Raw genomic sequence first — 18,908 nt, 5'->3', positions numbered from 1 at the left:
AGCACCTGCTAGAAATTCTGCAATGAAGAGTCAGGAGACTGTGCTCATCCTTAGATTCTAGATGTTTATTTGTGCAAGTGAACAAACTTAGGGTCACTTTTTTTCTTAACATTTCTGTTTCTTAACATTTCTGTTAAGAAATATTTCTGTTTCTTAACAGAAACAGAAAATGCATCACATTAGAGGATTTTGGTACGGTGCATCACATTAGAGGATTCTGGCTCATAATGAAAGAATCAATACATTTAAATGTTATATGCAGTGGATTGTGATTGAGATTAAAGAGCCACTGAGGACGTAGGTGTCAGAACCAGTTAGAGTTGTGCTCATGAAACACTACTAATGGAGCACAGACTTTGATTACCTACCACCTTGATTTTCTGCAAACAGTTTACTGTGATTGCTGTTAACCATAACTCTACTGTACTTCTAATGCATAAAAACCCAGTGCTTTCACAGTGACACAGCGTAAAGATCTCGATCTCTATCTATCTATCTATCTATCTATCTATCTATCTATCTATCTATCTATCTATCTATCTATCTATCTATCTATCTATCTATCTATCTATCTATCTATCTATCTATCTATCTATCTATCTATCTCTCTCTCTCTCTCTCTCTCTCTCTCTCTCTCTCTCTCTCCATTTGATGTAACAACTTCTGCTCCCTTTCTTACATCACAAAGTCCATGTAAAAATAGCCGAACATGAGGGATCTAAGCATTATCTAATTTGGAGAGAGGTTACGGATGAGAAATGTGAGTTTTCCAAAAGTTCTCTGATATATTGTGTGATCTGTGCTCTAAGATAGATTAAAGTGTTGTTATGATGGAAAGTCAGAAAAAAGATTACATAATTGAAACAAAATAAATACTTAGACACTTGTAATCGTGCTCAATATTTTATAGGCTGTTAACGTCAGGGCACACTCATTTAATTAAGATGTCAAAACATTTTATATTAATATACTACAGTAAAACATGATCAATAATACATTCACCATCCACTTTATTAGAATTACCTCCCTTGCATGTATAGTCACTGAATATTATGCACACTTTTCTTATATGTAGATTTATAGGTGTAGTTATAGACTCATTATCTGTTGTCATGTACAATCTGTTAGTCACTGCAGGAATATTATGTTTTGGGATGGCTAACACATACAGATGGACTACATCTTCAAGGGTTTTTTACATATGAATGTTTATAATAAGGCAACTGACAAGTATACAGCAAATCAGCCAAATGAAGCATTTTGTGAGACTGACCTGGTTATTGAAACCATAAGAATGGTTTATCAAAACGTTCAAAGGTGTGTCTGAAGCCATGATCACGGGAGATATAACAACTCTCACAGAAGTCAAAGTCAAAACAGCTTTGACACTTATACCTTGGACCCCGAATGGGTTTCATTTGACAGCCATCACACCTACATATATAAAAACACAACAAATGGTAAAAGGGCAAAACCCTTCCCTGAAATAATAATGTATCTGCTGTATCATACACGTAGGCTAACATGCATACCTGATTCCATGATGTATAGTAGGCCTCGGGTTCAGCTCAGATTTGGGCTTCATTTTCACCTCATTTTCAGCCTTAGTTTGGAACGGAGAAACTTCAGGGAGATAACCTGAGATGTGGAGCAAAGACCTGATTCAGTTTCTGTCATTAAATACTTATTTTATTCAGGCTAAACTTTGCAAGAGCCTCTTTGACCCACTCCTCTTTCAGTCTGAATGATTGTTAAATCTTTTTTTCAAATGCAACGATTGCACACACATTTGAAATTTCATGTATTTCACACAATATTTTATGATTACTATGTTTTATTGGTTATAATAATTAGAGTGTAATCGAGTTTTAGGGCCAGTTTTTCAGATCAAGACTAGCTCTAAACCTAGACTCAAAATGACTTCCAGTGGAGAATCTAGCCATCACAAGTTATTCCAAGACTAAAATTAAGTTAATCACTAGCTGGACGGCAGTATAGGCAGCATTCATCCTGCTTTGGTAGATCTCCCTGTTCACTCCCTTTTAGTTCTTACACTCCGATTGGCTGAAATTCTGTGCACAGCAGGGCAAGACAGCTCATTTATCATTGAGTCTCTCTTGTCATCCAGCACAGAAGTATACTAGCTGATTGAACTAACATAGTTTATACACCTTCATAAGGTATTGTCTTCACCTTCTGCATGAGACTAGTGAATGCTTTTGACAGGCATCATAAATCATGTAATAATAAATTACTTATGGAAATAAAATGTATGAATTTCTAAAATCTCTTGGACTATAAACTAATTAAACTTTTGGATTTGACTCCAAGATTTCATACAGTTCAAATTTCTACAAACTCAGAGAACAAAGGTTCTACTTCAGACCGCATTAAATCAGATTTATAAATAACAGAACATATTTTAATATCTGTACAACTTTATAAATTGTATGAGTGAGCAAGTAAAATACATTATGTTTCATAGCAGAACAGCTCCTCTTACCATCTGAAAGGATGGTCTTGATTTCCTCCTCATATAGACCTTCTAGTTGCTCTTTCAGATCAGAGAGGGATTTACTCACTTTATCAAATGAGACATGTTGAATAACAGTGAATATAAAGGAGTCATCATTCACAGGAGGGTCACAGAGAGAATGAAAACTCTGAAACAAACAACCATAACAGAAAGAGCCATGTCTGCAAGAGTGAAGAATCATCACAGATGAAATCACACCAAAGGTCCTTTTTTAGACTAGTATATTAATTATTGCTTTGATGAACCTCTGGGAAAAGGCATTTGAGCTTGTGTAAATAGAATCAGTGATTGTTACCTGGAGGAAGTGGGTGTCATCCTCTGTGTGAGAGAGCTGCTCCAGCTCAGTGTCTCTCCTCTTAAGATCTGCAATCTCCTGCTCCAGTTTCTCCTGGAGTTCTCCGGCTCGACTCAGTTCAGTCTTCTCCTTAGCTCTGATCATCTCTGTCAGCTCAGAGCGCATTTTCTCAATGGAGTGGATCAGCTCAGTAAATATTCTCTCGCTGTCCTCCAGGGCTGCCTGTGCAGAGCACTGTTAGGAGACACAGACACCAGATGGTACACTTAAGGCTGAACTATTATTCTGCCTTGGATTTTTACTATTGATGGGCGAAGTGAGTGAAACAGTGTTGAACACGCTGAATCATTTAGAATCCTTTCATTCAAAAGAGTGGTTTCAAAACAGCTTAAAGCACATCCACACTATCCACACATAATTGGTGAAGACCCCTACAGTGAGAGCTGTATGTGTTTCTGCTGCCTCTGGATTCAGTGACTGAAGTTGTTCATCAATCCTTGGTGGAATCTCTTAGATTGAAATCCTATCTTATCTACATTACTTGCAATAAAATACGACTAGTACCAAAAACATGTGTTTGAGGACAAATCTCAGGCACAAGTCCCAGGTCAACCTTATGAATTCATATCCCGAAAGCTTCAAAAAGGCAAGAATTACTGTATTTCTGTTGGTACCTGCTGAGGAAGCATTTGTAAGGTTGAGAGAAAGAGCAACATTCATTGTCTGATTTACTGGTAAATTACAACTTCCACACATTCCCATTCACACAATCGATTATATTATTGTATTATTTTTATTGTGCCATGTCTCCATTAGTTAAGGAATATTTAACTTATCAGTTGGCTCCATGTGCAGGACACTTTCAGTTGAACAGTCAAGTGTGAAACCCAGGTTTCAAGCGCAGCAACAGTTTGAATCTATTTATTCCATTCTGCTCAAATGATTGTGATTCGGAGTCACCGTCACTGATTTTTCCCTTAGATTCCACATTGTCCACCATGTGGCCGTGTACATTTCTAAAGTGTCTTACAGCACTCTCTGCTCAATACTCACCTTAAGAGTGTTCACAGCCTGCTTCAACTCCTGCACCTCATTCTCCTTCTCCTGGATTCTCTGCTGGAATTCTGTTTGCATCTCCTTTAGTTGAGTCTTAAAGAAAAATGGTAATTAGATGAATAAAAATAATTATCATCATTTATATTAGGCTTTACATTTTTAGTCTAACATATGCTTTATACAGTAAGAATTAAAACAAAGTTTACAGGATCGAGCATATTTAATAAAATCCCATTAAAACAAATCAAGAAAAATAGAATGAAATCAAATAGCTAATCAACATGTAGTCTAGGCCAAACAACCAGTTCCAAACCAGACTTAAAAATACCCAGAGTTTGCATTCCTATTTTCAGGAACACTATTCCACAGGTTAGGACAGGACTATCAAAGTCCGTTATTGGAGGCCTGTGGTCCAGGAAAGTTTAACGATTGCTGTGCTCAAACACACCTGCTAAACCTGCTGTGCTCAAAATCACACCTGCAAATGACTGATCATTAAACCATACTGCACTCTGGCCGTTTCACACCAGGGTTTGACACCACAGTAATACATGAACTATTAGTTAAACTCCCCTGATTTAACTCATCAATCAATTGCCTGGTTTAGTATGTGTGTAGCTGTTGGGCCCCTGAGCAAGGCCCTTAACCCTCAATTGCTCAAGTTGTATTCAGTCATAATTGTAAGTCGCTTTGGATAAAAAAGTGTCAGCTAAATGCCATAAATAAATGTGTGTCTCAAAGGAGCAATCGTTAATTTGGTGGAGTCCAGCCCTCCAGGACTGCATTTTGTCACTCCTGGTTCAGGAGCTATCTAAGAAAAACCATCTTCCAAGTATGTTGCCAGCATACTTAGCAGTAGCACTGCCCAGCTGAGCAAAGGTTGTACAATGCGCTATAATGCTTCAGGAGATGTTAGAGCCAGGCCATTAAAGGCTTTTACCATTAAAAGCAAGACTTTATAGTCAATGTGGAACTTAAAAGGCAGTCAATGTAAATGGCAAAAGACCAAGGTAGTAATAAATAAGACTCAAAGAATAAAAACAGTTTGAAATTAACAGAAATAAAACCAGGAAACAAAGAACAAACAGCAGGTAGAAGCGTAAAAAAAAACAACTAGACTTTGCAAAGATGAAAGAAAGAATCTATACACAGGAAATATAATCCCAGGCTGATGAGGGTTAAATAACATAAAGGTGAAATTAATAATCAGATCCCAGTGTGAAACATAAGAGGCAGAGAACACTCCCCTTGACCTAGTTTAGCTTAGACACCACCATGGCAAGCCATTGAGTGTTGAGTGATGAGTGTTTACTGGTTATAGAGGGCAGAAGGACACATTTATTTACCACTCCTTACTCACAGGAGTGCCCCTTTATTAGCCATTTCAAAATCATTCCCGCAAATTCCAGAACTGAATTGACTTATAAATGACTATTGAAACTTATCGTAAAAAACAAAACAAAACCAAATAAACAGAATGACTTAGTAAATAAAGATTTATATTTCTCACCTGTTTGTCAGTTCTCTCCTCTGCAGCTGAGACTGTATGATGACCTTTGTGTTGGTCCATCATACACAAATAACAGATGCAACTCTGGTCAGTATGGCAGTATAGCTCAATCAGTTTGCCATGTTGAGAGCAGATCTTCTCTTGAAGTTTTGCAGAGGCTTTAATCAGCTTGTGCTTTTTGAAGGCCGGAGACTGATAGTGAGGTTTGATATGAGTTTTACAGTAAGAAGTCAAACATACCAGACAGGATTTGATGGCTTTGCATTTTTTCCCAGTGCAGGAATCGCATTTGACCTCTCCAGGTCTGGCGTAACAGTGAGCAGGAGAAGCAGGGTGGAGTTCAGTCTTCTTCAGTTTCTCCACCACTTCAGCCAGCATGTTGTTCCTGCGTAGAACAGGTCTTGGAGAGAAAGTCTCTCTGCACTGTGGACAGCTGTAGACTCCCCTCTGATCACCCTGATCCCAGCAGTCATTAATACACACCATACAGAAACTGTGTCCACATGGAATAGCTGCTGGATCCTTCAATAGATCCAAACAGATTGGACAGCTGAACTGATCCTGATCAACTGAAATACTGGCCTCTGCCATTTTCCTACACGTCTACACTGAGAGAGAGAGAGAGAGAGAGAGAGAGAGAGAGAGAGAGAGAGAGAGAGAGTGAGAGAGAGAGAGAGAGAGAGAGTGCGAGTGCGAGAGAAAAAAAACACTCTGAAATCAGTTTCGTTTCCTCTGAACAGAAGTGGCTTCCGGGTTCTGCCGTGGAGGGTGGAGCAAAGCTGTAAGATGGGAAGCAGAAAACTGCAGCCAGCTGAGAGAGAGAGAGAGAGAGAGAGAGAGAGAGAGTTTGGTTTATTCGTCACATACATAGTCATACACAGTATAACTCGCAGTGAAATGGTTGAGAGTGCTCTGTCCAAACTGAGGAAAAGAAAACAGGGGTGCATAGAGAAATATAGATATTATATATATGTGAAATATATATATATATATATATATGCAAAGAGAAATATATATATTCTATGTACAAAATATATTAACAATGTATGTACAATATATGTGTATTATGATTATATACACAATGTACAATGTATATGGTTGTGTATATATGTACACAATCTACAGAATGTACAGATCCATTTTGTAGAATAACATATTTACAGTTGTTGTGTTACAAGGTAATTGAATATATATATATATATATATATATATATATATATATATATATATATATATATATATATATATAATGTTATGTTACATGGTGGTGGTGGTCCCCACAGTTTATCAGTTTCCCTGATTCAGGGCCCAAATGGGCTGTGGGAAGAAGCTCTTCTTCAGTCTCTCTATCTTGGTTTTCAGGGAGCGAAAGCTCCTCCCTGACCTCGACAGAGAGAAGAGTCTATTGTTGGGATGGGTGGGGTCCTTCACAATCCTCCTGGCCTTGGTCTGGCACCACTTGTAGTAGATGGTCTGCAGGTCAGGAAGTTCCATGTGAGTGATGCGCTCTGCTGAGCGCACTACCATTTGGAGTGCTTGTCTGTCCTGCTTGGTGCTATTCCCAAACCAGACTGTGATGTTCCCCGTGAGGATGCTCTCGATAGTGCAAGTGTAGAAGTTCCGCAGTACCTTGGAGGGCAGTCTGAAGTCTCTTAGGCGTCTCAGGTGGTAAAGACGCTCACGAGCCTTCTTTGCCAGGGAGCTGGTATGGCAGGACCAGGACAGGTCCTGCGAGATATGAACACCAAGGTACCTTAAACTATCTACTCTCTCCACCGTGGTTCCACTGATACTCACAGGTTGGTAGTGCCGCTCCTGCTTCTTGCTGCAATCCACGATCAGCTCCTTTGTCTTACTGACGTTTAGGAGGAGATTATTTTCCTGGCACCAGTTTTCCAGGTGTTTAATCTCCTCCAGGTAGGCCCTCTCGTCGTTGTCCGAGATCAGACCCATGACAACGGTGTCGTCAGCAAACTTGACAATGATGTTAGAGCTGGAAGTGGCTGTGCAGTCGTAGGTGTACAGTGAGTAGAGCAGGGGGCTTAGGACACAACCCTGAGGAGCTCCAGTGCTGAGGGTGAGGGTGGATGAGGCGCAGTTGCCCACCCGTACTGATTGTGGTCTGTCTGTTAGGAAGTTGGAGATCCAGTCGCACAGGGATGTATGCAGTCCTAGATCTCCCAACTTAGTAGTGAGTAGGGAGGGAATGATAGTGTTAAATGCTGAACTGTAGTCGACAAACAGCATTTTAGCATAATTTCCCCTCCCTTCGTCCAGGTGAGTCAGTGTGGTGTGGAGCAGATGTGCAATTGCATCATCAGTGGAGCGGTTGTGGCGGTATGCAAACTGCAGTGGGTCCATGGAGGCTGGCAGTGAAGATGTGATGAAGTCTCTGACTAGCTTTTCAAAGCACTTCATCACGACTGATGTGAGGGCAACAGGGCTTTAGTCATTGAGGTTGGAGGGTCAAGGTTTCTTTGGGACGGGGACGATGGTGGATCGCTTGAAGCTGGACGGGACGATACCGAGCGTCAAAGAGAGAGAGAGAGAGAGAGAGGGTTTGTTTTTTGGAAGACAAGTGTTTTTAGAGATGAGTTTCACAGAGGGCAACCAGACACACTGTGTGTTTTCTCCTAGTAGAGAATTCACGCTGAAGAAAGTGTGCGGGGTGCGCGGGGCCAGTGTGAAAAAAATCGAGTGAGGCGGGGCTCTCAGGGAAGGTTTTAAATTTACTAGCTCAACATTTTACAATACACTTATTCAGGACTTATTACTACAGTTTTAGTGAAAATGTGTTATGGTCAATTCTGTCCAAAACTGACAAAGCACTGGAATCCTGACTTGTGAAATGTCATAGTAATTACAATGACTTAAATACAGTCTCTCTAATGGTCCTATGCCTCCACAAATCAGTGATAGAAATTAGTGAAATGTATGCTGTTATGGAAAAAAAGTCTTAAGATCTTAATATGCTCTTAATTTAATATGATAAGTAAGTATTGTCATAACATTGTAAAAAATACACCAGACCTGGAGTAAAATTTAAGCATTAAATAGGTTATGTGGTAGGGCCAGTCTCGCTATATTTCTTACTCTAAGAGTATAGCAATAAGAATAGAGGGGAGAAATCGCTCAATTATATTTTTACATGATTATATAATGGCCAGTTTTGGCATCCTCAGTTCTGCCACATTTTTTCTTAAACCTGATAAGATGATACAAAGCTAATCAGGAAACGCCTTGGACTATAAAAACCTAACAGAACAGATTCTCATTAACTTTTAACCTCACATCCTGCAGTCTGACTTCCTGTGGTTATCTTCATTTCATACTTCATGAAGCACCTGTTAGAAATTCTGCAATGAAGAGTCAGGAGACTGTGCTGATCCTCAGATTCTAGATGTTTATTTGTGCTCAATTATATTTTTACATGATTATATAATGGCCAGTTTTGGCATCCTCAGCATGTTGTTCCTGCGTAGAACAGGTCTTGGAGTGAAAGTCTCTCTGCACTGTGGACAGCTGTAGACTCCCCTCTGATCACCCTGATCCCAGCAGTCATTAATACACACCATACAGAAACTGTGTCCACATGGAATAGCTGCTGGATTCTTCAGTAGATCCAAACAGATTGGACAGCTGAACTGGTCCTGATCTACTGAAATACTGGCCTCTGCCATTTTTCTGCAATCAGTACTGAAAGAGATCAGTACTGTGAGATTAGTTTTGTGTACTCTGAACTGAGTAGAAGTGTCCTTCTAGTTCTATACTTGCATAAAAGTCACTAAAACAAAAGAGGGAGGAGTGCATATCGACACTGTCACACAATAGTGCAAAAAAATGTGCCTTGCGGACACACGTCCTGATCTCAGAAAAGGACTAGTGCACCCAATATGTACTGCTTAATTTGGTACATCGTTGGTACTAAGTGCTGTATATGGTCTTTGTATCCCAGTCAGTGCCTAGTCCTGTCTGTGGTCCTGCACTCTGTACCCTCAGATCAGCTGCACACATTATTTCAGCATCTACTCCAGCATCCCTTATGGTAGCATTATTCATCCCAGAGCTTTGGCTCTCCAGGAAGTACAGTTTACCCCTTGCTTACCTAAACCAACAAGACAACACTGAATACCTGCTACAGGCTCCTGCGGGTATGGCTAGAGCAAAAAATGTGGACTATCTGGTATGCCCTGAGGACTCGGTGTAAAAACAAATCCTGCTCTCAAAAATGAGCTAGTACAACCTATAGGTCCTGCTTAATTCGGTAGCTCTTTATCATGAATAAAAGATTCATTCATAAGATAACATCATCTTCTTATATTTTTCTCAGGCTAAATACAGTTCTAGGTTGGCATGCATACAAGAGTCTACATTTACCACTCCTTTACATTTGAGACCTTTACACTGGAAAATTCTTCTTTAAATACAATGTTATCAAAGGCATTTACAGTTATTAAAATGGTATCTAAAATGGTGTATAAAGTATCATACACAGACTTGTGGATTATTTTATGTTTTATGAATAAGTTACCAAGCTCACCTAAGACTGTTCATGTGTCTGAGTCACCATTCATAGTCCATTCATCACCAGTGCAACCATTGAGTCTCATGTTCTCTGATGTTTAATCAGGTCTTGACTGGAATACCTCTGTGTCTCCTGACTTATTATGCAGTGTCCCAACAGAGACGAAACATTAACAACTGTACAGGATAAAGCATGTATAAAGCACACAAAGACTGGCAAGTTAGACTGGGACAGGACTGGCCTGTGAGGGTCTCTACAATAAATCAATCCCTCTGCTCTCTGCTTCAGGCAAAAGATTTTCAACAGGGTTCTGTCATAATCAGTGTGCTCTTCCTTTACACACTCATAAAAACAGAAATAAATGTTAGGTTATATGACAATAGCCCTCAGCTCATGTTAACATTATAGTTTAAAGTGCATTAAATATTTGTATATATATATACACACACACACACACACACACACACACACACACACGTTTGTGGCCACGCCTGCACACACCTGCGTATTTAAACCCATGTCAGCATTGTTGCCCTAGCGTGCGGATGTAACGTAGAAAATGTTTGATGTACTGTTCTTTTTGTCTAAGTTAAACGTATCGCTGTTTCTTGTTTGAGTTAAGCGTGTGTAATTCTTGTGAGTGCCGTTAGTGTTGTATGTTTAAATGTTAATAAATGTAAGTTCCAGACGTTGGAGTTTGTGCGTCCTGCCCTTTGCCCTGCGGCACTCGAGCCACCTCGCGTTACAACACACACACACACACACACACACACACACACACACACACACACACACACACACACACACACAACTAGGTTAATTACTCTAAATTGTCCTGAACTAATGTGACCTGTGTGTATATATATATAATGTGTGTGTGTGTGTGTGTGAGAGAGAGAGAGAAAGAGAATATGTGCATGTATGTCCAGTGATGGGTGGTGCTCTATGTGTGTGTATTTCCAGTGATGGGTGGTGCTCTATGTGTGTGTATTTCCAGTGATGGGTGGTGCTCTATGTGTGTGTATTTCCAGTGATGGGTGGTGCTCTATGTGTGTGTGTATGTCCAGTGATGGGTGGTGCTCTGTGTGTGTGTATTTCCAGTGATGGGTGGTGCTGTGTGTGTATGTATGTCCAGTGATGGGTGGTGCTCTATGTGTGTGTATGTCCAGTGATGGGTGGTGCTGTGTGTGTATGTATGTCCAGTGATGGGTGGTGCTCTATGTGTGTGTGTATGTCCAGTGATGGGTGGTGCTCTATGTGTGTGTGTGTATGTCCAGTGATGGGTGGTGCTCTATGTGCATGTGTATCCAGTGATGGGTGGTGCTCTATGTGTGTGTATTTCCAGTGATGGGTGGTGCTGTGCGTGTGTATGTATGTCCAGTGATGGGTGGTGCTCTATGTGTGTATGTATGTCCAGTGATGGGTGGTGCTCTGTGTGCATGTGTATCCAGTGATGGGTGGTGCTCTATGTGTGTGTGTTCAGTGATGGGTGGTGCTCTATGTGTATGTATGTCCAGTGATGGGTGGTGCTCTATGTGCATGTGTATCCAGTGATGGGTGGTGCGCTGTGTGTGTGTATCCAGTGATGGGTGGTGCTCTGTGTGTGTGTATGTCCAGTGATGGGTGGTGCTCTGTGTGTGTGTGTTCAGTGATGGGTGGTGCTCTATGTGTATGTATGTCCAGTGATGGGTGGTGCTCTATGTGCATGTGTATCCAGTGATGGGTGGTGCTCTGTGTGTGTGTATGTCCAGTGATGGGTGGTGCTCTGTGTGTGTGTGTTCAGTGATGGGTGGTGCTCTATGTGTATGTATGTCCAGTGATGGGTGGTGCTCTATGTGCATGTGTATCCAGTGATGGGTGGTGCTCTGTGTGTGTGTATCCAGTGATGGGTGGTGCTCTGTGTGTGCGTATGTCCAGTGATGGGTGGTGCTCTGTGTGTGTGTGTTCAGTGATGGGTGGTGCTCTATGTGTATGTATGTCCAGTGATGGGTGGTGCTCTATGTGCATGTGTATCCAGTGATGGGTGGTGCTCTATGTGTGTGTGTATCCAGTGATGGGTGGTGCTCTGTGTGTGTGTATCCAGTGATGGGTGGTGCTCTATGTGTGTGTGTTCAGTGATGGGTGGTGCTCTATGTGTGTATGTCCAGTGATGGGTGGTGCTCTATGTGTGTGTATCCAGTGATGGGTGGTGCTCTATGTGTGTGTGTGTGTTTATGTCCAGTGATGGGTGGTGCTCTATGTGTGTGTGTGTGTGTATGTCCAGTGATGGGTGGTGCTCTATGTGTGTGTATCCAGTGATGGGTGGTGCTCTATGTGTGTGTGTGTGTGTGTGTGTGTGTGTATGTCCAGTGATGGGTGGTGCTCTGTCCTGGTCTTAACCTCCTCCCCTTCCCCTGCACCCAGTGCGGTCCCCTCAGGGGGCTGTGGTTTCCGACTGAGAGTACGCTGCGTGCAAAGACGCTGCCGCGTCTCATCAGTGTGTAAGGGATTGTAAAAGCTGATATCTGCCTGTAAAGCATCCTTGAGCACTATATAAATGTTAATTAATAATAATAATGAGGCGTGCCACTAATTCAAAACAGACAAGCACAAATATGAAACAGAAACAAAATGTAAATGAACAGCCACGTGGATGTTGCTGGAAAGGAGTCAGGAAAAGGCAGATTTATATTATAGAATTCAATCACACTGGAGGCACCAAGTGAATTAAGAGTATGTGCGTTACCTCACTTGGTGCCTCTAATAACACATATTTACATCCTTAACTTGGCAATCAATGTTAACTGAAACATTTATCACAGTGGCTATCAAGTAAAGGTCAAATAAGTCCAATTATACACACATATGTTTCTAAACATAGTTCTATAGGTTAAACACATATTTGGAAGGCATGATTGTATTACTGCGTACATCACCAGAGTGAAAGTTCAAATTCAGGAGGCACTCAGAGCAGCAGAGTGAAGAGATCGTGCAGAAGTTCATGGGTTGTGACCCTGCATTCACAATGGCTGACTTAATGTGCCAGTGTCTCACTCCTCACGTCACGGTGTTCACTATTTACTATTAGAGGCCCACAAACATCATTAGTCCCAATTGATGTGCATTGACCCTGATGGTGTTGCTAGGGGTTGCCAGCAGAGGGAAATCAATAAAGGCATCACATAACAGGAGACTGGTAGGTTGTGGATGGGATGAGCATTAGATCTCAGACATGATCACTATGGTTACTGTGATGGGTTATACTGCATGAAGGATCCCCAGTGGTGCAACTGGAGAAGTAATCAAGTCTAAATTGATTACTATATTGAGTAAATCAAGTCTCAGTGTATTCTGATGCATGAATGATATTGTTACCGAGATATACCACTTTATTTTGTTACTCGTAAAAATACACTTAATACAAAAAGCAACAAAAAGACCATTTTCAGCATGTACAACATTATAGCCTCTACTGTTTTACAACTAAGAGAACAGCAGTCTAATTTCATTTTTATTCTTAAATCTAATTTCATTTTTATTAATTTTTGTTCTTAACTGAAAGAGATGCAGAATGGACAGATCTTTAGAAATTGTAGGTCTGGCCATCATTTTAAAGACTAAATATCTAAAGTTGCACAAAGAATATATTAGAATATACCATATGCTAAGAACATACAATACTTATTCATAAACTCCTTATTTTTAAATTAAGTCACTGTTCAACAGTTTATTGCTTTCCATCATTTCACTCACTGCCCCTCCAACACAAAACCTGAATCCAAGAGAGAGGAATATTGATATTGTGTATATTGTTAGCATAAAAGTTTTGTAACAAATCTTTAAAATATATCTTTATATGTAATTATAACACATATTAATGCTTGAGACTGACCTTCATATTAGAGGATCTACATCTACATTAAATTGTCACGACTCCCTCCCTAGTATTTTCATCTCCACGTCTTCAGGTGTTTCTCATCTTGTCATTACCTTATGTATTTAAACCCTGTGTTAGGTAGCATTAAGATTGATAGTCTGTTTTGTTGGTCACTGTTTTGGCTACTTGTTCTATGTTGATTGTTTCTGTTCTCCTTTGCCTTGCTGTTTTGTAATTCCTTGATATATTAGTTAGCATTCATTTTATGCCCTCGTGTTAATTAGTGATGAATTACAACTGAAATCCAATTGCGATTGAATTAATTGACGAATTATTATTATGGATTTGCACAGGAATGTCGCTCTGTTCAGCGTTTGGTCCTCAATCCGGTCTCGCAGCATTACAAAAATCAACATTCAAATCTGCAAAGTTCCGCTTTACAATGTGGATGCTTTTATGACTCTGGCCTGGTCAGTGAAACAGAGCTGGTTAATTAATTATATCAAAGGTGTGTTGGACGTTGTGTTGGTGGCTTATGAAGCAAATCTCACAAAAGTCGAAGTCATTGCAGTCCAGACATTTAAACCTGGGCCCGATCATTGGGAACATGTTACAGCCGTCGCATCTACAAACACAAAAGCAAAACCCACTCAGAGAAATGGAAGAAGATATATGCGTCATTAAAGTCTCAGTCTGCTGTCTCATACGCGAAAGCTCACGTACATGATGGTGGGATGTACGTTTGGGTGTGGCTGCGGCATCGCTTGTGTCTGGTGCCCGGGATCCTGGAGTTCAACGCTCTCATCTCCTGCACAATCATGTTGGAAATTTGTAGCTGAAGTTACTATTATCGTTCATATTCGTTGGTATAAATGAACAAACCATTATTAAAGCATCGTGTGATTAATGACGTTAGTGTTCAGCAAATCAAAAGCACAATGTCCTACAACTGATAGGTTTGTTTCAGTAAACCTTCAACGTTTGACTTTGCTTACATGTAGAGAAACAGTACTAGAAGAAGGGAACTATTCTTTATTTTTAATCATAGCCATAATATTATAAAGCATTTGTAATTCCTAGGCAGAATGCCATCGATATTGTTCAGCATCCATTGAGACTCCATGTTGGTGCAGAGCCTACAGGTGTCATGTGAACATCAACCCATCTTTATGTAGGACAAAAATAGAGGAGGAAACAGTGAGTCCAGTAGTAGTGATTAGACTATTTCTAATAATCGATCTCATTTTACAATTACATCCACTCACTCCGAGCAAACTCTGTGTGTTCTTTATCTCATTCTCATTTTCTCTTTGTGTCTGTCTCCACTGTGTTGGAGTTTTGTTTTTTTTTAATTATTATTACTCTGAATAGCACTGGAATAGTCCACTGAGGGGCTGAAGATTGAAGGTTGAACATGGAACACATTTCACTCTTAATGATGAAATAATCTTTCCCCCACATGTTTACATGTTTTTATGATTGTTATGTAGGAATAAAAAACAATTGAAATTTTCCTCATAAACTTTCACTATCAGAGAAATATGTTTAACAGTCTTAATAACCCTATGTACAGAATATTGTTTGGCATAAAAATATCTTTATGTATATAACTGGAAACAAAACTATTCCAAGGTTTTAAATAACTGAATATCCAAAAGTGCAACTGTGTAAGTGATCTCTCTCATAGAGGGCAACAATAAATGCTTATTAGGTCATTTCTGTGTTGCTTATGAAATCTTTACCATGCTTATAACCAAGTAAAGTTGATCATTATGTTTCAAAATAGCACAGCTCCTTTTACCATGTGTGATGATTTTGTTAAATTCCTCGTTGCAATATTCATCTAGATGGTTCTTTAGACTAGTAAGACATTTCCTCACTCCATCAAATGAGAGACCGATAGTGATGCTGGATGAGTTGTCAGTTTCAGCATAGACACAAAGAGACTGGAAACTCTGGAAAGAGCAGATTAGACCAAAGACATGCTTGTGATTTCTGTCAGGTCTCTTTATTTGTGCTTCAGTGAATCTTTAGCAAGAAGCATTTAAAAAACATAAATATAATGTATATATCTAAAGCTCTACTCAATCTGTAGGTCATATAAGCGATCGATACCTGAATGAAATTAATATGATCCTCAGTGTGAGAGAGCTGCTCCAGCTTAGTGTCTTTCCTCTTAAGATCAGAAATCTCCTGCTCTAGTTTCTCCAGGAGTCCTTTGGCTCGACTCAGTTCAGCTTTCGCCTGAGCTCTGATCAGCTCTCTCAGCTCAGAGCACTTTTCCTTAAACATTTCGGCAAATATTATTTCACTGTCCTCCACTGCTGCCTGTGCAGAATGCTGTAGGAAAACAGAGACATAATATTTAATACTGAAGTCATTCTTATTAAATATTATACTTACCCTAGATTGTGACTGAATAGGATCCTAAAGTGTTTCCACACTGATTTATCTGGCTCTCTGGAGGAGAAGTCTGACTGAGCTGTGAAATAGGTGCTCCAGCAGCTCTCTGCACAGCACTCACCTTAAGAGTGTTTACAGCTTGCTTCAGCTCCTGGACCTTCTTCTCTTTCTCCTGGATTCTCTGCTGGGATTTCCTCTGCACCTCTTTTAGCTCTTTCTGTGCGCAAGTTATACATCATAGCCAGTTGAACAGAGACACAAGACAGTGAAAATACACTATATTGCCATAAGTATTCACTTCGCACGCATATGAAATTGAGTGACATTCTAAACCCCCACAGGGTTTAATATGATGTTGGCCCACCATTTGCAGCTATAACAGCTTCAACTCTTCTGGGAAGGCGTTCCACAAGGTTTAGGAGTGTGTTCATGGAAGTTTTTGACCATTCTTCCAGAAGCACATTTGTGAGGTCAGACACTGATGTTGGACAAGAAGGCCTGTCTTGCAGCCTAATTATAATTCATACCAAAGGTGTTCTGTCAGGTTGAGGTCAGGACTCTGTGCAGACCAGTCAAGTTCTTCCACACCAAACTCAGTCATCCTTGTCTTTATGGACCTTGGTTTGTGCACTGGTGCGCAGTCATGTTGGAACAGGAAGCGGCCATCCCTAAACTGTTCCCACAAAGTTGGGAGCATGAAATTGTACAAAATCTCTTGGTATGGTGAAGCATTAACAGTTCCTTTCACTGGAGCTAAGGGGTCAATCCCAGCTTCTGAAAAACAACCCCACACCATAATCCCCCCTCCACCAAACTTTACACTTGGCACAATGCAGTCAGACAAGTACTGTTCTCCTGAATACCGCCAAACACAGACTCATTAATCAGATTGCCAGATGGAGAAGTGTGATTCGTCACTCCAGAGAAGATATCTCCACTGTTCTAGAGTCACAACCATAGAGCAAACTGCCCCGTTACCAACAATCCCTACGATGGGAGTATAATGCATAAAAAAGCTGGAATTTTTACACAGTTTATTCAATATGGACACACGTGTCCTCAAATAAAATCTTGTGTTCTGCACTTTAAAGCCCCATGGAACCTAAATCTGACTAGGTTAATCTTGCTCTTTTGGGCCCACAAAGTGTATTCTATGAATACCATTTCAAAGTCCAGAAAATGTCCAGTTTATTTCACTAGAATTTCTCCTCTTTCCATGTAAAATGGGTGGTCCTAATGTTGAGTAAAGCTTACATAAGCTTTGTCTAGTGTAGCCTACACTGACATTACCACAAAAGACTTTTTCACCATCCAAGGTACTATGACAATTGTACTTGACAAAAGGCTATTGTTTCATTTTTATCTTAATAGAAAAGATGAAGACCTACCCATCTGTCAGGATGTGTAAATGAGGATTATCTGGTGTCAGGAATTCAGACTTGTTTGCAAAATCCTCATTAATAGATTTTCACATGTATGATTGTACTACTCTGATTCTCCTTGCTTGCACCATTAAAATCAGTTTTGCGTGAGTAGTATAGTAGGCTGTGAATCTGTAACAAGCAGGCTGTCAATCAAGTGCACTCATTAGAATATTATAGCTAGTTTTTTTAGCAGTAATGTATTATTTTTATGTTCTGTTTAATTAATCAAAACTTTCCTAAATGTTTACATTTTATGTTTAACTCAGGTTTAGTATGATACAAACATGTTTAATGTTTAACAATATGTTCCCTGGATCTTTATTTTCATAGTTTTATTTCAAATCTAGTTGCTGAAGTGTAGAGCCAAAACAATAAAAATTGTGCCACTGTCCTAATACTTGCTAATGTTAGAACCACACAGTCTATGGTAAGAACCCTCTGTGACCCCATCTGGCTTTCAGTGGTAGTGCAAGCCCAGTGGGTGGTTCTTGGAAATCTTTGGGAGTGTTGGCACAGTAAAATTACCAAGATCTCAGTGGGCAGAGGTCTTAGACCTGAAACTCTTTATCTTATGTGTGTATCTCTCTCTCTGTCTTAGGGATCCTTGAATCACATATTTATTTACACCATGTAAATGTAATTTGATTACATTGTATATGTAATCAAGAGCTAGGAATTATACCAAAGGATTTTAGTTCTCACCTCTTTCTCAGTTCTTTCTGCGGCAGCTGCCACTGTGTCGTGTCCATTGTGTCCATCTGTTGCACATAAATAACAAATGTAGCACTGGTCAGTTCGACAGTAGAGCTCAATCAGTTTATCATGCCGGGAGCAGATCATCTCTTGTAGTTGTCTGGAGGCTTTGGTCAGTTTGTGTCTTTTCAATACTGGAAGTTCAAGATGAGGTTTAAGATGAGTTTCACAAAGGGAAGCCACACACACCAAACAAGATTTTATGGCTTTGCGTTTTCTCCCAGTGCAGAAATCACACTCCACATCTCCAGGTCTGGCGTAACAGTGAGCAGGAGAAGCAGGGTGGAGTTCAGTCTTCTTCAGTTTCTCCACCACTTCAGCCAGCATGTTGTTCCTGTGTAGAACAGGTCTTGGAGAGAAAGTCTCTCTGCACTGTGGACAGCTGTAGACTCCCCTCTGATCACCCTGATCCCAGTAATCATTAATACACACCATACAGAAACTGTGTCCACAGTTGATAGTCACTGGATCCTTCAGTAGATCCAGACAGATTGCACAGCAAAACTCTTCTTGAACAACTGAAATACAGGCCTCCGCCATTTGTGCTCCC

General features: G+C 40.2%; 1 protein-coding gene across 2 annotated transcripts; it reads right to left on the bottom strand.

The window, feature by feature from the left end:
• Positions 1–44: 44 nt before the first annotated feature.
• LOC113568256 (E3 ubiquitin/ISG15 ligase TRIM25-like) lies at positions 45–18,898 on the bottom strand. Of its 2 annotated transcripts, XM_081695519.1 has the most exons (8): positions 18,308–18,898; positions 16,303–16,398; positions 15,894–16,118; positions 3,885–3,980; positions 2,832–3,065; positions 2,504–2,663; positions 1,533–1,638; positions 45–1,434 (listed from the first exon to the last, which is right to left on the bottom strand). In XM_081695519.1, exons 1-8 carry the CDS (start codon positions 18,896–18,898, stop codon positions 1,278–1,280), a joined length of 1,665 nt encoding a protein of 554 aa, XP_081551645.1. In that variant the 3' UTR covers positions 45–1,277. The 2 variants fall into 2 exon arrangements, with proteins under 2 accessions (XP_081551645.1, XP_026852246.2); XM_026996445.3 differs by lacking the exons at positions 15,894–16,118; positions 16,303–16,398; positions 18,308–18,898 and adding an exon at positions 5,398–6,135.
• Between the last annotated feature and the right edge of the window lie 10 nt (positions 18,899–18,908).

The sequence above is a fragment of the Electrophorus electricus genome, chromosome 2 (assembly GCF_041902795.1).
Source record: "Electrophorus electricus isolate QZ-2024a chromosome 2, ASM4190279v1, whole genome shotgun sequence".
Taxonomy (NCBI): domain Eukaryota; kingdom Metazoa; phylum Chordata; class Actinopteri; order Gymnotiformes; family Gymnotidae; genus Electrophorus; species Electrophorus electricus.
Note: the sequence above shows the minus strand (reverse complement) of the source record. Positions and strands in the feature narration are given on the sequence as shown.